Source organism: Ovis aries, chromosome 19 (genome assembly GCF_016772045.2).
Source record: "Ovis aries strain OAR_USU_Benz2616 breed Rambouillet chromosome 19, ARS-UI_Ramb_v3.0, whole genome shotgun sequence".
NCBI lineage: Eukaryota > Metazoa > Chordata > Mammalia > Artiodactyla > Bovidae > Ovis > Ovis aries.
This window is the reverse complement of record NC_056072.1, coordinates 49006519-49027741: the sequence shown is the minus strand read 5'-3', so window position 1 is coordinate 49027741 and position 21223 is coordinate 49006519. Positions and strand designations below refer to the sequence as shown.

At 55.3% G+C, this 21223-nt stretch overlaps 2 protein-coding genes and 1 long non-coding RNA gene across 6 annotated transcripts; 2 read left to right on the top strand and 1 right to left on the bottom strand.

The window, feature by feature from the left end:
- The first annotated feature begins 1618 nt into the window (after positions 1–1618).
- On the top strand, positions 1619–6491 carry ACY1 (aminoacylase 1). 3 transcript variants are annotated; one of them, XM_004018411.6, is made up of 15 exons: positions 1619–1685; positions 2062–2177; positions 3006–3070; positions 3162–3266; positions 3578–3672; positions 3931–4007; positions 4094–4183; positions 4284–4340; positions 4685–4758; positions 4844–4893; positions 5016–5160; positions 5242–5310; positions 5895–5974; positions 6097–6157; positions 6241–6491. In XM_004018411.6, the coding sequence occupies exons 2-15, from the start codon at positions 2084–2086 to the stop codon at positions 6403–6405; spliced, it is 1227 nt and encodes a 408-aa protein (XP_004018460.2). In that variant the 5' UTR covers positions 1619–1685; positions 2062–2083; the 3' UTR covers positions 6406–6491. The 3 variants fall into 3 exon arrangements, with proteins under 3 accessions (XP_004018460.2, XP_042092074.1, XP_011955363.2); XM_042236140.2 differs by having other exon boundaries at positions 2023–2177; XM_012099973.5 differs by having other exon boundaries at positions 1619–1698.
- A 701-nt stretch (positions 6492–7192) lies between these two features.
- Positions 7193–9375, bottom strand: RPL29 (ribosomal protein L29). The gene is made up of 4 exons (XM_004018410.4): positions 9337–9375; positions 8901–8945; positions 8542–8606; positions 7193–7674 (listed from the first exon to the last, which is right to left on the bottom strand). The coding sequence occupies exons 2-4, from the start codon at positions 8935–8937 to the stop codon at positions 7306–7308; spliced, it is 471 nt and encodes a 156-aa protein (XP_004018459.1). The 5' UTR covers positions 8938–8945; positions 9337–9375; the 3' UTR covers positions 7193–7305.
- A 97-nt stretch (positions 9376–9472) lies between these two features.
- On the top strand, positions 9473–18627 carry LOC132658216 (uncharacterized). Of its 2 annotated transcripts, XR_009597516.1 has the most exons (5): positions 9473–9534; positions 13742–15016; positions 17024–17124; positions 17623–17818; positions 18175–18627. It is a non-coding gene; the product is annotated as an uncharacterized LOC132658216 (long non-coding RNA). The 2 variants fall into 2 exon arrangements; XR_009597515.1 differs by having other exon boundaries at positions 9473–15016.
- Positions 18628–21223: the final 2596 nt, after the last annotated feature.

Genomic DNA, 21223 nt, shown 5'->3' with positions numbered 1-21223 from the left:
GATTAACAGGAGAAAAAGAAATTTTAGTTGTGTGCAAGGAGGTCTCATAGAAATGAGACCTAAGAAGTGACCAAAGCAGGCAGCTTTTATACTTTTTAGACAAAGAATAAATTTGTGAGGACTTGACAGGACAAAAACATATTTTGGACGCTCAATTAGTAAAGAATCTATTAACAAACAGAGTTTGGGCTTGGGGGTAGTAAATTAAAAGAAGTAACAAAGCTGGTTTATAGAGGCTTCTCCGCCTGCATTCCCTATCCCTGGAGATAAGGGTGTCCTATCTCCAGATTCAACGAGTGTGCCTTTCACAGAGATTTCTTTCCTGCTTTCAGGGAGACAGAGAGGAGGGTCAGAATGTCCCTCCTGCATCGGACATTTCTTAAGTGACTTTAATTCAAAATAATCAACATGCCAACAATAGCATTGCTGGTGAACCAGCAAGCCTGCTTCTGTCTGGGAATATGTGGGTCAGCAGCTGAACTTAAACCCCAGAAGGGTTGGATGGACCTTACCCTACCTTCCTAGCCTGCCTCCCCTGTGCCCAGAGGTTGAAGTCTTCAACCCCGCCCCTCCCCAAGCTGAGTCACCCTCTGGAACAGAGGGTAGAACTGGCTGAGAGTACAGAGGACAGCCGGGCACACAAATGGGCAGCTATAACTGTGTGCAGCCTGTGGGTGGCCAGTGGGACACCTGTGCCTCTTATCGTCCTTCTCCGGTGGCTGCAGAGGAGCCAAGGAACCTGGCCCAGGATCAGCAAAGAACGTGCCACACGTATGCTTCTGTGCAGTCTCCTATCTCTCCTTCTGTCTACAGCGTCACGATTACATCCTCTCAGCGTGCCATCTGTCACATCCATCTCACACTCACGTGGTCATACACAGTCACCCACTGACACACAGCTTTGCCCACACAGCGGCGCGATCACACAGGCGCTCATCCGTTCACTTCTCCGTGCCTGGCACGCCGTCCGTCTGCTCCGTGCCCTGCCAGGAACAAGATCCTGAGGGTACCTGGACCAGCCTCCTGGCTCTCACAGATTGTTAACCAGTAAACCTCTCAACACAGGGAGCGTGGAAGCCGTCAGGGAGGCCGTCCCTAAGTAGTTGAAGCGTGAAAAGGGGAGAAGTAGAGACTCGCGGGTGGGGGTGGTGGAGCAGGTGGGGACCAGCTCCAGCAGGATTTAGCGGGACTGAACCCTGAGAGCGAGGGGGCGCCCAAGCGGGCAGCGGCGACTTTTCCAGTCGGTGCCCGCCCTCTTCTTTTCTCGCCCAATCGGGAGGTTGCAGGAGGTGGGGCGGGCTATCCAGAACCAAGGGCGGGGCCGGGGGCGTGCCCTGCTGGGCGGGACTGGGCCTGCGGGGGCGGGGTCAGCCAGGAGCTCGCCTCAGGGTGCGGGGCGGAGCTGGTGGCAGAGGCAGCTGCCCCTGGGCGGGCTCCTGAATCCCAGCCTCAGGTAACTGGTGGAGGCTGCAACCACTGGCGGGCGGGGACGCCCTCGCCGACTGGGCTTTAGAGTCTGGGACGGTCCTGATTCGCAGGCTTCGGTTCCGCCCTGCGAGGTCCGGCCACGTGGTGGGCGGACCAGGGCAGTTTTGATCCTGAGACCTCACAGGACCCCGAGTCCCGCCCAGAGTCCAGGGCGGACGCCAAGCGGCGAGCGCGGGCCAAGACCAGCTGAGAGCGAGGTGGGGGGCCTTGGTGAGGGGTAGCGGGATCTGGAGCTCCCTGAAGTGAAATCCAGGCAATGGGGAAATTTCTTTTGGGGAAGGGCGGCGGGAGTCAACTTGTGGGTTCAAACGTGGCTCAGTTACTTTCTAGCTGTCTCAGCTTCTTTGCGTTTTCCTCTGTAATGTATGCATTCAGAGGCACGAACTTCATGGGGCTCCTTGGGGGATTAAATAAGGAGCTGTGCTGAAAGTGGTCAGCACAGCGCCTGAAACAGAATGGGGGCTCTGTAACGGGGGACGCCCGGGGAACCGCCCTGGGGAGGGGCGGCGTGCAGATGGAGTCCACCTGCGCCAGGTGCGGGGAGGAGTAGCCAGCCACTCGATTTGCCCCCAGCTCACCACGGCAGGGCAGCGCCATGGCCAGCGAGGGTAGCGAGGGCGAGCACCCATCCGTGACGCTCTTCCGTCAGTACCTGCGCATCCGCACCCTCCAGCCCGAGCCGGACTATGGTGAGAACGCGGCGGTTTCAGGATGTGTGGCGGGGCTTCGGGGGCGGGGACTGTGCTCTAAACCAGGCAGCAACCTCTGCCACCCAGCTGAGCCTAATCTGCTGCCTCAGATGGCTCCTCCGCTGCTCTAAGTCGTTCCCTGGGCCAACAGACTTCTCAGCAGCCCCTCCAGTCTGTGCTGCTCCAAAAGTTACAACCGGGCGTTTAGATAAGGAAATCTTCCCCCTCACTCCCCAGGACTTGCGGCTGGGGAGGGGAAGCAGAGGCTCCCGGAAGTCTCCTGGGGTTGAACAAAGGCCACAGCCCTTAAGGAATCAGGCTTGGTGCCAGAGAACTGTGTACCTAGGTCCAGTCCAAATCCCAACTGGTGAGCCTTGTGTCTCTGAGTCAGTTTCCCCAAATTAAAAAAAAAAAAAAAGTATTTATTTAGCTGTGCCAGGTCTTACTTGGTATGTGTGGGAGCTTTCATTGCAGCATGTGGGGATCTAGTTCCCCTACCAGGGATGGAACCCGTGCCCCCTGCATTGGGAGCCTGGAGTCTTAACCACTGGACCACCAGGAAAGTCCCAGTTTTCTCATCTTTAAGGAGGGTAACGATGACACCTGCTTCTCACTCTGGACTTGCCACCTGGCCTTCCACAAAGGGTCACTGGCCAAGAAACATCTTCCTTGGGGACCGAGATGCAAAGGTCTCTTATGGATGAGGAATTGTGTGGAGGCGGGTGTCTGCTCCCCTCTCTGGATGTCCGCCCCATCTCTGCCTGAGCCCGTGGGAGGTGAGGCTGGGTGGGGAGGCAGAAGTGGCAGCCAGGCTCTCTGTGTCCCCAGGGGCAGCTGTGGCCTTCTTTGAAGAGAGAGCCCTCCAGCTGGGCCTGGGCTGTCAGAAAGTGGAGGTGAGCGTGCGGCGCTGCATGGGAACGGGGAGGCGGACCTGAAGCAGCTTCTCGCCCTGCACTGACGACCCCTCCTCCTGGCCCTCTCTAGGTGGCACCTGGCCGTGTAGTGACCGTGTTAACCTGGCCAGGCACCAACCCCAAACTCTCCTCCGTCTTGCTCAACTCCCATACGGATGTGGTTCCTGTCTTCCAGGTGTCTTGGGGGTGTGGGAACACAGTGTCCCACAATGGAGCAACCCTTGTGGGCAAAGTACAGACCCTCCCGTTCAACTGCAGGGCGCCCACAGTGCTGGTCCTGGCACAAACTTGACTGCATAGAGCATTACTCCACTCTGGCAGCCTCTGCCCAGTAGCCATTCCATGCCAGCGTGGGTTGGGGGTGGTGGAGGTGGGAGGCAGAGATAAGGGATGACGGCTGTCAGCAGCCCTCTTCAGGGCGGGACCACAGTTGGGCAAAGTAGGTTAATTTGGGGCTTGGGTCCCCCTTCCTGCCCATGCCCCCAGGAGTATTGGAGCCACGATCCCTTTGAGGCCTTCAAGGATGCAGACGGCTACATCTATGGCAGGGGCGCCCAGGACATGAAGTGTGTCAGCATCCAGTGAGTGCCCTTCATTCCCGGTTTCCTCGCAGGGCCCAGGCGTGACTGGGGAACCTCAAGGCCAAGGAACATCTTGACCCCTTACCTTGGGCAGGAATTCCTGCTGTGACCATTGCCTGGATGGGGAGATGGGGACAGAGACTTGCTGGAGTCACCTGCTAGGCTGTGGCGGAGCAGGGCCCAAGGCTCCAGCCTGCCTGCTCAAGCATCTCAGGGCTCCCCCCAGCACCCAGCTTACACCCTCTCCCTGCCCCTCAGATACCTGGAGGCTGTGAGGAGGCTGAAGGCTGAAGGCCACCGTTTCCCCAGAACCATCCACTTGACCTTTGTGCCAGGTAGGAGTGGCTGGTGGGGGCCACCTTCAGGGGCAGGGAGAGTGTGTTGGGGCCCACCCTGTCTCACATTCTTGCTGCCTTTACAGATGAGGAGATTGGGGGTCATCAAGGCATGGAGCTGTTTGTGAAGCGGCCTGAGTTCCAGGCCCTGAGGGCTGGCTTCGCCCTGGATGAGGGTGAGCAGGGTGGCAGGCCACTGGGCAGCCAGCAGAGGTTAGGGAGGCTGCTAGTGGAGGCTGGGCCACTCCACCCTCTGAACCGCCTTTTCCTCCTCAGGCCTGGCCAACCCCACTGACGCCTTCACTGTCTTTTACAGTGAGCGGAGTCCCTGGTGTGAGTATGCACTTGGAGGGTGGGGATCACTGTGCAGATGGGAGGCTAGGCCAGAAGGGATGGGGTCCATCCGCCCAGGGCTCCCCAGCACGTTGGCGCCTGAGTAGGCCTTGAACCCAGGGCCTCTGCCTCCCAGCCCCTTCCTACCCCGGCGTGTCTTTCCTTAGCTTGAGTGGAGGCCCTAACTGTGGGCAGAAACCAGCTCTACCCTGTGCATTCTGAGGGTGGCAGAGCCCTGCCTGAGGAGTTTGGAAGGAGGGGAAGGCCATGGGCCCATCTTGGGGCTGGTTGCTTTTCCAACCTGTCCCATTCTGAAGCCACCCCCTTCCCCCTGCCTCTCCCAGGGGTGCGGGTCACCAGCACTGGGAAGCCGGGCCACGGCTCGCGATTCATCGAGGACACAGCAGCAGAGAAGCTGGTGTGTGGCCCATGGGGAGGGAGTGTGGGGGTTCCTGAGGCTCTGTCCTGGGGCCCCTGTCACATGTCACCTCACACTCTCCTAGCACAAGGTTGTGAGCTCCATCCTGGCTTTTCGGGAGAAGGAGAGGCAGAGGTGAGGCAGCCTGGAAAAGGGCACGGGGCTCTGGGAGGGCATGCAAGGGAGGAGGTGGGTTGAGCCATCTTTTTATCTGTTCCTCCTCCTTGCTGCCGGCTGCCCCTGCCCCCTCACCACAGGCTGCAGTCAGACCCTCAACTGAAGGAGGGGGCTGTGACCTCCGTGAACCTGACTATCCTAGAGGGCGGCGTGGCTTATAACGTGGTACCTGCCACCATGAGTGCCAGCTTTGACTTCCGCGTGGCCCCGGATGTGGACCTGAAGGTGCCACCTCCACCTGGGTTGGAGGAGGGAGCCTGGATCCTCAGCCCAGTCCTCGGGGTCAGCTCACCTCCCTTCTCTTAGGCTTTCGAGGGGCAGCTGCAGGACTGGTGCCAGGAAGCTGGCGAGGGGGTCACCTTCGAGTTTGCTCAGGTATGGACAGGGGCGCCTACGATGGGGGAGTCATAGGAGCTGGGGAGACTGGGTTTGCTGCGTTGCTGTATACTTGGTATGCCTGCATACATCCTGACATTTCTTTAGCTGTGAGAGTTTTATTAACCAACAAGCATTAGTTGTAGAGGCCACTGTGGGTGCTGGGGAACACTGGGGATGGAATTAAACACTTTTTGCCCTCAGTTCTTACAGCATGAAGAGAGGAATAGACATGAGTCAAATAATTATTTATACAAGTATGAACACATGTGATCCAGGAAAGAGTGGGACCTTGTACTGTGTGGACTTGTAACTGGAGTCTTTAACCAGAATGAGGTCTGGGACCACCTTCTTGAGCAAGGGGCACTTGGGCTAAGATCTGAGGACGGATGGGAAGTGGAGGACAGAGGTCCTTGGCCTGTGGCCTTTGAAGGACTGAAAAAGGGCCCATTGCTGGACTGGCCAGCTGGATGTCTGGGTAGGTGGGTAGGGGTGTGTCCTGTGCCAGGCACAGCATATTCATACTCATATGAATAGGGCAAGATGCCCAGACTGTCCTAATCCTGCCATCCTTCTCCCCACAGAAGTGGACAGAGCCCCAAGTGACACCTACTGATGACTCAGACCCTTGGTGGGCAGCGTTTAGCGGGGCCTGCAGAGACATGTGAGCATGCTGGCCAGCCCTCCTCTCCCCTTCCCCTCTTCCACCTTCCTTTGCTCCTCCAATCCTTCCCTTGCCCTCCCTGCTTCACATTGACCAGGAACACTCACATTCACCCTCTACAGGAACCTCACTCTGGAGCCAGAGATCTTCCCCGCTGCCACGGACAGCCGCTATCTTCGCGCGGTGAGCCACTCGCAGGAGGGTGGGCACTGGAGTGGTTCCTGGGTGCTGGCCTTCCCCCTAATAGCTCCCCTCATTCCCTGCAGGTAGGGGTCCCGGCTCTGGGCTTCTCACCCATGAACCGCACACCCATACTGCTCCATGACCACGATGAACGGCTGCACGAGTCTGTATTCCTCCGCGGGATAGACATATATACTCGGCTGCTGCCTGCCCTGGCCAGTGTGCCAGTTCTGCCCAGTGAAAGCTGAGCCCTGTGCAGTCCAACTTCCACCCTGGACCACTGCCAAGGAGCCCTCTTCCCTCCTGCCCTACAATAAAGTCTCTGTGGACTGGGGCCACTTCCAAAGTACTAACAACAAGGATGTTCATGGAGCATCAAAGATATGCTTTACCGGTTTCAAAGATAACTACACTTCAGAGATGAGGGACCATACACCATACCCGTTGCCCCGGTATATCAGTTAACTCCTTTTGAGCCTCCCAATGCCCCAAATGGTGGACTACAAATGACCACCATACTCAAACGCCAGTCTTGAGGATCTGGTGTGACTGAATGGTGCTTCACTGGCTGCTCTGAGGACTAAGACAGTGGGCTAAACAGCTGATCCAGGGGGCAGAGCAGACGGCACAGTCATACAAGTAAGATAGTGCCACCACTGCTTGGCCTCCTGGGGGCCCATTCACCTCAGAGTAGTGAATGCTGCCCAAGCCTGCTAGGAACCTGGAAATCCTCAGGCCAGAGTGCAGAATTCCCTTCTTCTGGGTAAGCTTAAGACCCGACGAAGGTGCTTGGGTTTTTTCTCTTTCCTCACCATCCTGCCCAGTCCAGCAACCTGTGCGTCCCAGTATCCCAGAAGCACCCACCCACTCACTCACCAGGTCCCATTCTTGCACTTCAAGGCCATATTTCCCCTGACTCACACACGGCACCAATCCAGGAAGGCTAAAACTCTACGCCCCCACAAAACATTGGTACCCACCTGACCCAAACCCTAGTTCCAGCCCTGGGATCACAGACACAGGCTGACCGACAGATCCTGTCTCAGATTTATTTGTACAAATAGCACAAGAGGACACCAGCCCCACGCAGACAGCAGCCCAGGGGGTCACACCAGTCCTTCTGTCCTCACACTGGCAGATGAAGGTCCCTACTCCGGAGCTTTGGTGGGGGCCTGGGCACCCTTGGCAGCTGGAGCCGCAGCCGCAGGTGGCTTGGCCTTGGCTGGAGCCTTGGCCGGAGCCTTGGCCTGGGACTTTGGCCGGCAGAGCCTGAGGCCCTTGGCGATGCGAGCACGGGCGCGCTTCCCGAGCTTGGGGTGGGCGATGTAGGCAAGTCGGCTGAGCTTGCGGCTGCCGCCTGTGGGCATCTTGGGCTTGACCTCCTTGGGCTTGACGAGGGCCTTGACAGCCTCGGCACGTGCACTCATGGCCTTCGCGTTGTTGGCCTGCATCTTCTTCAGGCCCCTCTTGTTGTGCTTCTTGGCAAAGCGCATGTTCCTCAGGAACTTGGGGTCTACCTGGTAGGCAAGAAATGTACTGACAGCTGTGAGTGCAGCATGTAAGGGCCAAGTCACCCTTGGTCCCCCTCTCTATAGCAGCACCTTAGAGACTATCAGGCCTATTGGGAGTCGAGACAGCATCAAGTCAACCTTAAATGCAGAAATAACCTGAGCCTTAGAAACTACCGGCAGCCAAATGCGTACCACCACCCCAAAAGTCAGTAATGCCACCCTGCTAATGCTATACACAAAACACATCTTCAGGGCTACATGCCCAGAGCCCAGGAGAGTTCAAATGCAGGTGCAGAAAGAAAGAGGAAATTCCTACAGCAGGATTTTGGTTGAGGCTTCCCTGAAAACCCCTTCAGGGACACCCCACCCCCTCCTCCTCAAAAAATGTCAAATTCCAAGGTTGGTACAACAGATTCACAGCAAACAAGCTGTAAGAGACTAAGGGAGGGAAAAGGGGGAGGGGGAGAGACCAATGGTACAGGGGAGAAGCAAAGTGCAGAGAGGGCACAGTTCTGCTCAGACCCCATGGCATCAGCCTTCCTGGCACAGAGTCAGATCAAGTCATATGGGTGGTCAAAGTGGAATGGAGTGCTCACAAGGTACCAGGTACACACAGGCAAGGCCATCCTTTCCCTGGAAAGGCTCTGGGTGACCAAGGGAGATGATCAGACTGCCCTCAGGTAGCAGGTTACCACCTGACCAGGGGGTTATACTCCAAGCCGATAAAGGCCAAGTAAAACTTTATTACAGGCCTGGCAAAGCTTGAAGTCCAACTAAAACGAAGGACAGTTAAGCACATGAATGAATGAAAGACCCTGTCTATGCAACTGGAGCCAAACAAACACACTCATGTGATTCGGTGCACACACTCACCCCCTTAAGAGATTCGTATCGTTGTGATCGGGGTTTCTTGATGCCGTTTCTATGCCATTTTCGGGCTGTGGGATAGGGAAGGAATTAGACCAAAGAAAGAGATTTCCTCTAATATGACAACCATCACAGCTGGCAAGCCGGGGAGAACTTCCCATTACTTAGTATTTGTTTAAGAAACCCTTTATCACTGGATGCAAGTGGGTATCTCGAGGCTTATTAAATCTAAACCCCAAAGGTAATGCTGAAAGTAACATCAGTCTCATGCCCATAGTAGAAAATGTGCCTTCTTTCCCTGGCAAGTATCCCTAATCCTTGCTAGGACCTGGAGCATTCGATGAAGGCTGGGCCAGGGAACTTACACTGGTTGTGCGTGGTGTGGTTCTTGGACTTGGCCATGTCTGCACCTGGAGAACGAGAGTGGAGATCAGAGCTGGGGGCTCGCCAGACCGGGTCTACCTTTTCGCCCTGATCTAGAAGATCGTGCAGCCAGAACGAGGCTGAAACACAGACGCATGTACCTCGATTCACTCTGCAAGACCCGACGCCAGTCTCCCCCTTCCAAACTCAGGTTAGGGTACCTTGAAACCAACCCCCAGCCGCAAGATTGCGCTCTCCCCCTAAATCTGAATTCTCCCTACTCGCATCCACCCGGTGAAAACCCATAAGCACCGCCCCCGCCCCGCGGCCTCCGCTCCCCACAGCCAGGCGCCGGTCTCCCAGTCCTTCCCAGGCCTCGCGCCCCACAGCCATCCAGGAGTCACGGATGGCTCTGGATACCGCGCGGCTAGCACTCACCCGGGCCCTCAGATGCCGAAGCGCGTGGGACCGGAAGAGAAAGAGGAAGGCCGCGGTGCAGCACGGGAAATAGGCTCGTCGCAGCAGGAAGGCACTACTGGAAAAGCTTCCCCCAACGCTGTGAAGAAAGGTTCCTAAGCCCGGAGGATACAATCCAGACCGGAAGGCAAGGCTAACAAGCCGGGCCGGCTCGTTCAGGTTTTGGCTCGTATTTTTCCTGGACTTGAGTCTCAGGTCTCATTAAAGGTCTTGAAGGCGACGGGGGTCCTTGAGGAACACACGTGAGGCGGGAAGTGACAGGAAATTAGTGTGCCAGAAAAAGTACCCCTGGCTACTGTGTGGAGAGTGAACTGTAGGGAGCAGAGGAGAGGAGGCAGAGCTGGGAGGAATCTGGGACAGGACTTGACCTGGAGCTGAGTGGGGACACGAGGGGTGGATCGGAGTGGATAAAGAAACACACTAGACTGGGCTTGGGATGCAGAAGGTTGGGGAGAGAAAGAAGGCCAGTGTAGCGCTTCAGTTTCTGGCTTGAACAAGCGGGTGAAGATAGGGGTCTTGTTGCTTTATTCTGAGGGAGCCAATGGCTCCGGTGTTTCTTTATTTTTTTAAAAAAACTTTTAATTTATATTGGAGTACAGCTGATTAACAGTATTGTGAGAGTTGCAGGTGCCCAGCAAAGTGACTCAGCTATACCTATACGTTTATCCTGGATGTTTTCTTTTTAGATGCATTAAATGTGATATGCCTGTTGATACCCAAAATGAGCAAACCTTGCCTCCTGATAACTCTATTGCCCTGTAAAGTCTTACCCCTACTTTTTTTTTTTTATTCCCCACACAGCGGTGGGGTCTGACGACACTTTTCTTTATTTTTTCTGGCCACACCATGTGGCATGTGGGATCTTCCCCCAAACCAAGGGCTGAACCCCTGTCCTCTGTACTGGGAGCGTGGAGGCCTAACCACCGGACTGCCAGGGAAGTCCCTGAGCTTTTAAGATACAAATCAGATCTTGTCACTTAAAGTCTGCAAGGGCTTTCCCTTGCATTAGAGATGAATTCTTTACCTCCCCTAATGCTGGCAACTCATCATTCACTTCTCTCCACCCCTATGGACTTCTTTCTTTCCTGCCAAGCACAAATACTTGTTCCTGCTTCAGGGCCTTTGGACTTGCTATCCACTCCACGTGGACTGCCTTCTTCCTGCTCTTTGGATGGTGTCCTAGACTTCCCCTAGAACAGAGATCTCTGCCCCATCTCCGCAGTTACGCTGTGTCCTCTTATTCTGTTTGCTTCCTTCATAGAACTTGCCCAGCCTCTAATTACCTGTTTTATTTACTTGTGTATGTGTTCATTGGCTCAAGCACCATGAGTTCAGGACTAGTTTGGTCACTGTCATTTTCCATTGCCTGGCACAGCACTTGATGTAGAACAGGAGATTAAGAACCCTCCACCCCCGTGCCCCCACCACCACCACCCTGAATGGATACTGCTTGCACTCCTTGGCAGGCAAGATCATGGACTGACGGACACATGTTGCAGAGAGTTGGGGAGTGAAAGGGAAAGGAGGGTGTGGGGGCTGGACACACAGGTGACTCCTTACTGAAACATTCCTGAGAAAAGGGAGAGAAATCTGGCAGGTTGAGTTAGGGGAATGAAGAGCAGGCTCAGATGCTCCAGGGGTGACCGAGTGCCAACAAAGAAACAATTGAGGGTTTTCCCTAGCAGTCCAGTGTTTGAGACCCACCCTTCCACTGCAGGGGGCACGGGTTCAATCCCTGGTTGGGGAACTAAGATCTCACACGCTGTATGGTGTGGCCAAACTTTTTTTTTTTTTAGAGAAAGAAAAAAAATCAGTTGAGGCCAGGAAGAAAGGTGTCTCTACAGCAGCTAAGTCCTTGAGGGGTGCTGAGAACAGGCGGACGGAGCTGGTGGGAAGAGGTGGGGGCGATAGGAGGTGGGAGTGGTGCAAGGCCCCAGGGTGTGGGAGAGGTGGGGCCAGAAGTTGGGGCAAAGAGGGGAAGGGTTTTTCTGGTTTTGGGGGGTTTTTTGATCACACTGCACCTCTTGTGCAGTGAACTCCGGGAGTTGGTGATGAACAGGGAGGCTTGGCGTGCTGTGATTCATGGGGTCGCAAAGAGTCGGACACGACTGAGCGACTGAACTGAACTGAACTGAACTGCACCTCTTGTGGGATCTTTATTCCCTGACCAAGGATTGAAGCCACACCCTCAGCACTGAGTCTTAAGCACTGGACTGCCAGGGAATTCCTAGAAGAGAAGGTTTTTGACTCTCACACCTTGAGAAAGGGAAGCACACATGGTAGGGGCTGGCAAAGGAGGCTGTGACAGCTTTACAGGAACCAGGCTGCCCCACTGTGTGACTTTAGCTGGCAGTAGCTTTCCAGCTCCTAGAAAGTGATCAGTGACACACGCTGAGGACTTGTTGCCGGGTTGTTTTGACACTGGCAGAGTGAGCAGTGAGCAGGGAGCCATAGCCGGATGGGGAGGCAGATTCAGAGGCGGATGATGGCCTTACCGTACCCATGGAGCTGCTGTGGGGATGGACCCAGGGCAGAATCCCAGCTGAAGGGCAAGGGAGGAGCCAATGACAAGGATGAAGAGTTTGGGCTATGATCTGAGGGGACCATTTTGGGGGCTAAAGGGAACCATGATCGGGAGCCATTGGCCTGCCATGCTATGCACAGTGGGAAAAGATGGTAGGGCCAGCCATAGGTATAAAGAGAGAGTTTCCCTACCTAGCTTCCTTTCTTTTCCCCTTTCCTTCTCTCCTTCCTCCTCTTCTTTCTTCCTCCCTCCCTCCCTCTCTCTTTCATTCCTTTCTTATTCTTTCTTCTTCCTCCTCCGTTTCATTCTCCCCTCTCAATCTGTCTCTTTTTCTCTTTATAAATGTACAAAGAGCGTATACAAGCTCTTTTGTAACCTGATTTTATTCATTCAGTCATAACCTGTGGACATCTTTTCCTCTTCGTGAAAACCCTTTGTAATCCTATTTTATTTTACACACTTAAAAAATCTTATTCTGAGAGGAGGTCAATAAACATCACCAAATGTCAAAGCGGTTTCTAACACAGAAAAGGTGAAGCCCTCAGCCGTTCCCCCAGGGACTCACCCTGTCTGTGCGGAGGCTTCTGTGGCATAGCCTTGGGCAGAGCTGCTAGCTGGCCTCAGCAGAATGTCTGGCAGCGAGGTCCCTTGTGCCTTGGGCACAAGACAGACATGTGAGGCCCCTGTGAGCCAACAAACCTTGGTCTGGGTGGGACCGGCTGTGATGCGCCTGAGCCTTGCGGCCTGCAGAGGCGTGGTCTTGTCCAGGCCTTGTCCAGGCCTTGTCCAGCCACAACCCAACCCACAGCCTGAGTGGGATCCACTGGGGCCTACTTATTGAAATTTACAGGGTCAGAGACGTCTGGGGTTATTCCAGGGTACCTGTGGGGACCTGATAAATATTTGAGGAATTAAATGTAAATCCTTCACAAATCCAGGCAGATGGCTGAATCAGTGGGCAAGACATCAGTCAGCCTGGAGGGAGTGCACAGAGACAAGTCAGTTCTTTTTATTATTATATTTCTGGCTGTGCTTCGTTGCTGCCCAGACTTTTCTCTAGTTGCAGAGTGGAGGCTACTCTCTCGCTGCGGTGCACGGGCTTCCCATTGTGGTGGCTTCTCTTGTTCTGAAGTGCAGGCTCTAGGCTCATGGGCTTCAGTGCCTGTGGTGCTTGAGCTTATTTGCACTGTGGCATGTGGGATCTTCCCGGCCCAGGGATCAAACCTGTGTCCTTTGCATTGTAAGGCAGATTCTTATCCCCTGGACCACAAGGGAAGCTCTATTTGTAGACTTTTGGATGATGGCCATTCTGACCTGTATGAGGTGAAACCTCATGGTTTTGACTTGCTTTTCTCTAATAATTAGTAGTGTTGAGCATCTTTTCATGTGCGTGTTGGTCATTTGTATGTCTTCTTTGGAGAAATTTCTATTTAGGTATTCTGCCCATTTTTTTGATTGGGTTGTGTGTTTAAGTTGTATGAACTGTTTGTGTATTTTGGAAATTAACCCCTTGTCAGTTGCACTGTTTGCAAATATTTCCTTCTCGTCTATAGATTACCCTTTCCTTTTGTTTATGGTTTCCTTTGCTGTGCAGAAGCTTATAACTTTATGTCCCATTTGTTTCTTTTTGCTTTTATTTCTCCTTAGGAGACTGACCTAATAAAATATCGGTATGATTTATGTCAGAGAATGCTTTGCCTATATTCCCTTATAAGAGTTTTATGGTGTCATGTCTTATATTTAAGTCTTTAAGCCATTTGAAGTTTATTTTTGTATATAGAGTAAGGGTCTGTTCTAACTTCAGTGATTTACATGGGGTTATCCAACTTTTTTCTCTGCAAGGAGATCCAACCAGTTCATCCTAGAGGAGACCAGTCCTGGGTGTTCTGATGCTGAGGCTGAAACTCCAATACTTTGGCCACTTCATGCGAAGAGTTGACTCATTGGAAAAGACCCTGATGCTGGGAGGGATTGGGGGCAGGAGGAGAAGGGGACGACAGAGGATGTAATGGCTGGATGGCATCAACAACTCGATGCACGAGTTCGGGTGAACTCCGGGAGTTGGTGGTGGACAGGGAGGCCTGGTGTGCTGGGATTCACGCGGTCGCAAGGAGTCAGACACGACTAAGCGACTGAACTGAACTGTCCAACTTTTCCAACACCACTTGCTTGAGACTGTCTTTTCATATTCTTGCCTCCTCTGTTGAAGATTACTTGACTATAGGTGTACAGGGTTTCTTTCTGAGCTCTCTATTCTGTTCCACTGGTACATGCACTGATTTTGTGCTAACTCCAGGCTGTTTTGATTACCGTAGCTTTGCAGTACCATGTGAAGCCTGGCAGGGTTATGCCTCCAACTTCATTCTTTTTCCTCGGGATTGCTTTGGCAATTCTGGGTCTTTTATGGTTCCCTGTGCATTTTAGGATTGTTTGCTCTTGTTCTGTGGAAAACGTCATGAGTAGTATGATAGAGATCACATTAAATCTGTAGATTGCTTTGGGTTGTATGGCTGCTTTAACAGTATCAATTCTTCTAACACAAGAGCATGGGATACCTTTCCATTTCTTTGACTCATCTTCAGTTTCGTTATCAGTTAAACCAGACAATTGGAGTGAAGCACTGAACACTGTGCTGAGAATACACTGAGTGTTGAGTCATTATTCATCCCAGCCACACTATTCCCCATAAGGCTCCTGAGGAGGCAGGCATGGCTTCAAGGAAAATGTCAGCATGAAGTAAATGCTAACAGTGAGCACGGGTTCCAAGGAAGGTTCAGGATGGAGGGCCACCACAGTCCTCAGGGCTGCTGGGTCCCCTCAGTCCTGAAGTTACAGAAGGACAGACTGCCAGTGTGCCCAGACAGGAGGAACTGGAGTGGCTCGTCAGAACCACAGTGTTTTAGGAGAGAAGACTGGGAGTCGGAGAGGAGGCCCCTGAGACCGGGTTAAGCTTTGCATCTGGTTGAAAATTCCTGTGAGAGACCACCTGGTCCTTGTGGCCCTAGAGGGCAGAGCTATGGCCGAGGGAGGCAAATACCAGCTCCACGGATCAGGGTCATTTTTGCAATCAGAACTTTTTCTGCATCATGGGCTGCTCCCAGAGTGACAAGCTCTCAGGTATTAGAAATTACTGGGAATGGAGGTTGAAATATGGGATGGAGGGTTGGAAAATATAGCTCTCAAGTTCAGTTTCCTCCAAAAGTCTCGGGTCCTAAGCTCCTGGAAGAAGAGAAGGTGGTGGGCAGTCTGCAGTGCCAGGCTGGGGCCCAGGATCTGTCAGGAAGAGAGAAGACCGGCCTCACAGAGGCTTGGGGGTAGCACATTCCTCCTGTCACTGAGACAGCTTCACAGCCCCAGGCCACATATTCCCTCTGGGGGGTTCCTGCCCATGAGGTGATGTGACATCTCCAGCCGAGAATGTTAGCCTGTCAGCCACGTGGGGGCAGCACAGGACCGCGGATGGAATGCGGCCGCCAGTCGCCGCCTGGAGCACCCGTCCTTTGGGAAGAAGCCCTTTGAGCCTTCAGGACCTCTCACACCCCAGCTTCCAGCACCCATCACCCCCACAAGCCCCCCACCCCACACCCATTCTCAGCAGGTTCTCTGTGCAGGTAGAATCTTCCCTGGCTCTAGGCTCCTGGTAGTGGTGGTATAGGGTATCTCACTTATACAAGGTAGAGAAAGTGGAGCCTGTGGGTGTCCCTGGGAAGCCCCTGCTAGTCTACAGCCGAGTTATTGGAGGTTATGCCTATCGAGGGTTAAAGGAATAGGTTTCCATATCAGACTGACGAGTTCAAATTCTGACTGTTGCTTCCCAGAGGAGTGACTTCACCTCTCAGAGCCTCAGTCTTTCCACCTGTGACAGTGGGGGGATGCTGAGCAGGCAGGAAGCCTCCCAGGGTCTGGCTGAGCATTTCCTTGGGAAACGCTTAGAGCCTCGGGAGCTGCCAGGGTTCTCATCACCCTATTTCACAGACGAGGAGATGGAATCCTTGGGCCTAACTTGCTAGAGGTCCCACAGCCAAATGGAGAGCTGTGCTAAATCACTTCAGTCATGTCCGACTTTTTACAACCCTATGGACCACTAGCCTGCCAGGGTCCTCTGTCCGTGGGATTCTCCAGGCAAGAATCCTGGAGTGGGTCGCCATGTCCTCCTCCAGCGATCGAACCTGCGTCTCTTATATCTCCTGCAATGGCAGGCAGATTCTTTACCACTAGCGCCACCTGGGAGGGCTGTTGTGGTCCAGATGCCCCCACCCCAGGACCAGAGGAACATGGGATGGTATGTGCCCAATGAGGTCAGGGAGGAACCCTGTGATACTGACAGGTGACCTGGGAGAAACCCTGGCCTCTGCAGCCAACAGATGCTAGAGTAGTGGTGTCCACTGTGCTGGCTCTGCTTCTGCTCAGACCCACTGGCCCCTCCCAGAAGATGCCCAGAAAGGAAGGGGTGTTGGTGGTGGTGGCAGTGTCCAGGAGAGAGGGGAGCTGGAGAGGCCACAGTTGCCAGCTTGGGCTGGGCTGGGTTCTGTGGGTCTCAGACACAGGGACTGGCTGGGTGTGAAGGCGGAGATGCTCATCAGCACGGAGGCCTGACCTACCAGAAAGGGAGGGATGGAACAGGTGGGCATGAGAGGAGGCCGGATAGGGCAGGACTGTATTCATAAGAGGCTCCCCCAACTCTCATCCCTGTCTCTGAGGTGAAGAAAGAGCATCTGAAAAGGAAGGATGAAGCTGAGGGCTGGGAGGGACCCTTTCCTTCCCCACTAGCAGCCCCCAGTGGAGCCAGCACCGCAGAGCCATGGCAACTGTGGCCTCTCCAGCTCCCCTCTCTCCTTGAGCCCCGTTGCACCTGGATGCCCCTCCAGCCTGTGCACACCTTTCTAGCTGGGGCTAAACAGAAGCTGGGGAAGGGGAAGGCTCCTTTCTCAGCCCCTGTGACAGCCCAGGGGCTGAGTCCCAGGGCCACCCCAGGCTCAGGATCATGTGGAAGATTCTTTAAGGGGCAAGGGGGAAGGGAGAAGTGGCCTTTGCAAGAATTCTTCTGAATGAAAGAAGAATGAATGATGAAATCACCTCCCTAAGACTTCAAACCCCCAACTCTCAGTCTGTACTCTCTCCCAGGTCACAGAGGCTGCGACCCAGGAGCCCCTGGAAGGGATGAGAAAACCAGCGCCGGGGCAAGGGTCTTGAAGATTGCCTGGATTCCCTCTCCACGCCTATAGGTAGGGCAGCTGAGGTCTAGAGATGAGCAGGGACTTGCCCAAGGCACACAGAGAGTATGTGGCAAAGGCAGAACCGGGGTGGTCAGAGTGGCGCAGGGCAGCGGGCATTCTTACTGTTGGCTTGAAGAGCAGGCAGTGAGGACCAGGAGGGCTGTGCCTTACAGTGTGGAGGCGGGGGTGGTTCTGGGGAAGGCTCTGGGCCTGCCTTGCCTGCTGCCCACTTAGAGCTTCAGTAAACCCACTTCCGGCCTCAGGGCACAACGGAGTGAGGGAGGGAGGAGGCCTGGCCCTGATTAGGGAGGAACAAGGGACACCAGATAGAGCCGCAAGGAGCTGGGGATCCGAGGAGGGGCACAGGAGAGCTGGAACCCGCAAGGTCCCACTGAGAGCCCCTGAGTGAGAAGCGCCCTGACCCAACTGCTGCCCTTTCCAAGCTCTGGGCCCCTGGGCAAAACCCCCAAACTCCCAGCATCTGCCCCTCACTCTCCCCCGCTCCAGGTAAAACAGGGTCACTTGGGAGACGAGTGGCTGGGCGTGTGACCTTGAAATCCTTCATCTGCTGGCCCAGGGCTACTATCAGGATCACCTGGAGCATCTGTGAGATGCAGAAGCTGAGGGCTGGGACAGGAGGCGGCTGCGGGCACAGCACCCCAGGATGCAGAACAGAGAGAGTCCGTCTAGGCAGGAGGCTCAGGTTTGGAAGAGGGGCTCTGGAGCCTTCCTGGGAGAGGAGGGGGGCTGCTGGGATGCAGGGGCAGGCCTTGTGAGGTCAGGGAGAGGTGGGAGTGGGGTGAGGAGGATGCTGTGGGCCGAGCAGACTCAAGCTGGCATTTGCTCCTTATGGCTCTCTGGCACAGGACCCCAGCTGATGAGGGCCTCCAGGAGCTGTCGCTGTACCCCCGAAGCCCCCAAGGCCTGGCCCACAGTGGGTGTCCTAAATCCAGGGCCTGGGCAGGAAAGGGGCGTTCTGCTAGGGCCAGGAGCCAGGAGCTCTGCATTGATCCTCGCCATACCTGCAGACTGGCTTCTTCTGTTAATCCTATGTTACAGGTGAGGAAACAGAGGCCCAGAAAGGGAAAGTGACTTGCCCAGGGTCACACAGCTATTTCTCCTCAAGGCCACTCCTCGAAGCTCTGCTGGGCTTGGATGCTGCCGGAGACACACGCTGATGACAGCTTGGGAAAAGGAGGGCCAAGTCCTAGCTGAGGAGCGAGCCTCAGGGAGAGCGTGCTGTGGTGTCCACGGCAGGTGGGTCCCATACAGCATCCCTCCTCCGCAGCACTGTTGGTCCTTCTTTCCGTGTCCCCCCCAGTGCTCGTCACATTCTCAAGCACTCACCGTCTGTCCACTGGTGAAGGCTGGAGGGCATGACACTTAGCAGCTGGGTGACCTTGAGCAAAAGCTCCATCCGTTTGTAGCTCCATGACCTCCTCGTGAGACAGGGATGAGCGTGCCACCTACTACACTGTAGGTTATGGTGAGGCTCCAGGGATCCTCACAGGGCCTGGCCGATGGGGGTCTGTCCCATTTAATAGCCGCCCCCCCCACCCCCGCCCACAAGGCTTGAAACGGCCAAAAGGCTAGGCTGGTCATACCCGGCTCTCTCCCTGACCCCCACATCTCCCCTGGAAACGTGTAGGCTGCCCACCCCCAGGGCACCCCGCCCAGAGAGGGCTGAGGGAGTGGGGATGGCTCCCCAGATGCTCTCTTCACCCCCCAGCAGGCAGGGATGACGAGATGACGGTGGCGGGGGTGGAGCCAGGAGAGGGCGGCTGAGGACGTTTGCTGAGTGGAGGCAGTGAGGGCCCGTGGGGGCCCCTGGCCACCCCTGACAACCAGCCCGCAGCACAGGGAGCCGTGGGTGAGGGGCCCAGGGTCGTCGCTCCCCCTGCCACAGCGCTGGCCCTGACTGCCTGGCGCGAGTCCTCCAAGCACTAGTTTTAAGCGATCTTTTTTCTGCAAGAAGCTCCGAAGCTCCCGGAGGCGCGGGGGCGGCTTCCCCTTGACTTGCGTCTCTTAGAGGATGCGGCTGGCTAAAAATAACTGGAATTACTGTGCGCCCGCCCCCGGCGTGGAGGAGGGGCCCGGGGGCCTGCGGGGGCGGGAGCCTGGAGGGGATGGAGCTGCAGCCGGGAGGGGGTCCCCTGTGAGGAGGAGAAAAGCGGTGCTGGCAGGTGGGAAGGGGTGCCGGGGGCTGAAGGGGGCGGCCCTGTCTCACCCACTTCTCTTCAGGCCGGCTCCGGAGCGGAGCTGGGGGTGAAAGCTGGCCCTCATCTCGGGCCGCGCACCGCGTAGGGAGCCAGTCTGGCTGGGTAGTAGCAGCGGGCTCCTTCCAGCAGGAAGTCTGTGTTTGAAGGAGACCTCCTTCCACTCAGGTCAGCGCTATTGAATGCAAGCAGTGACAGCAGGGGGCGCTCCTGGTTTCCGCTCGCCTTGCCTGTGGTGGGACACGGAGCCCCAGATCCTTATCCAAAAGCTGGGTGCAACTGCAGCACGAAGCACTAGAGCCCTGGGCAAGCCGAGGCCTCCTCTCGCGGCCCCACCTCCTCCGTCTGTCTGCAGAGGCAGCATCAGGCTTCCCTCATCAGCCCCTGGGTACAGGGCTGAGACAGCCACGTGTGACCACCCCTCACAGCATGCTGGGGGCTGTGGTAGAGTCCAGGAGGCCCTAAGCCAGCAGGACCTGTGGTCCCCACATGAAGGGGCCTGGTCAGGGAGGGTGGGGGCTCCAGTGCCCATGGGACAGGGGAGGTCACTGTGAAGCCCAGGAAGGAGCCTGAGGTTGGGCTGCACAGTGGGCTGCCAGCCCTGCTGGGCTCCTGATGCTGGCCTCTGCCCTCCCCAGCTTCGAACCCCAGGGCCGAGGCAGAGCACAGGAGGCTCAGTGTCAGGGCCAGGGTCTCAGGGTGGAGAGGGGACGGCATGGCTGGCCTTTGTGCACACGCAGACCCGGCAGAGGCAGTGGGGGACACACTGGTGGGAGGACCAGTCAGCCCTGCAGGAGGAATGGGCTGGGACCTCTGGGGCGCTGGGTGGGGGTCCTTCATGCTCTGCATCTCAGCTTCCTTATCCGTAGGGGTGGTGGTTGGATGCCCTGGCAGTCCCCTTAGATGGAGAGAAGGAGCCAAACTGCAGTAGGGAAACAAGCAACTACCCTGCCTGCCTCTCACCTCTCAGCACTCACGGGGCTCTGCAACGTTCTGTCCTAAAGTCACCCTCACTTTGCACACAAGGAAACCAGGGCTCAGAAAGAGGAAGTGACTCCCCCGAGCTCCTAGAGCTTGTACATGATGAACTGGACCTTTATTTATTTATTTGGTTGCTCTAGGTCTTAGATGTGGCACATGGGATCTTTAGTTACGGCAGGCGGCATCTAGTTCCCTGACCAGGGATGCTACCCAGGGGCCCCTGCATTGGGAGCACGGAGTCTTAGCCATTGGACCACACAACTGGACCTTTGAACCCAGGACTATCCAGCTGCACAGTCTGTTTTCTCATTTCATCTTGTTCTGAACATGGAGCCAGATGCACTTGTGCGGTTGAGTCGAATTGGGGTGCGCGGGTGTGGATCCAGAAACGAGATGCACAGTGTCACGTAGCTGTGGACCCATACCCCGACCCACCCATCCCCTACCCCTCTAGGCTTGGCTCAGGTCACAGGGCACCTTGTTCCAGGGCACCAGTGTGCCTGGCAAGTGTCCGTGTGTGCGTTGGGGGGTTGGGGAGAAGAGGGAGTGTATACCCTGGCAGAATGGGAACATTGTCATTAACAATAATGATAATACAACCCACCCCGCAGGATGTTTTTAGCAGCTCTGTTCCTGAGGAGAAGCTAAGAACACCACAAACATCCAGTAACAGGAGATTTAAGAAATCAACGGCACCTCCCGCAGCAGCAGGGGTGAACCCTAAAGCGTAATGTAGAGGGAAGAGCAGACACTGCAGGAACTACACTCGGTTCAAAGCCGTTTTATCAAGTCCCCCACCAGAGTGAACAACACTGTACTGTTTTAGACGTTCAAATGTGTTTGATCGAGCTCTTACAAAAGAGCAAAAGTGATAAATGGGCATTCTTGGTATGCTGGGGGAGGTAGGAGTC

Excerpts from the sequence above, each read along its gene's own strand:
- RPL29 (XM_004018410.4), bottom strand. The coding sequence starts at position 8,937 with ATGGCCAAGTCCAAGAACCACACCACGCACAACCAGT. Across the intron at positions 8,607-8,900 it reads CCACACCACGCACAACCAGT|CCCGAAAATGGCATAGAAAC; the intron begins GTAAGTTCCCTG and ends CCTATCCCACAG. Across the intron at positions 7,675-8,541 it reads GATACGAATCTCTTAAGGGG|GTAGACCCCAAGTTCCTGAG; the intron begins GTGAGTGTGTGC and ends CTTGCCTACCAG.
- ACY1 (XM_004018411.6), top strand. The coding sequence starts at position 2,084 with ATGGCCAGCGAGGGTAGCGAGGGCGAGCACCCATCCGTGACGCTCTTC. Across the intron at positions 4,184-4,283 it reads TGGCTTCGCCCTGGATGAGG|GCCTGGCCAACCCCACTGAC; the intron begins GTGAGCAGGGTG and ends TTTCCTCCTCAG. Across the intron at positions 5,975-6,096 it reads AGCGGGGCCTGCAGAGACAT|GAACCTCACTCTGGAGCCAG; the intron begins GTGAGCATGCTG and ends CACCCTCTACAG.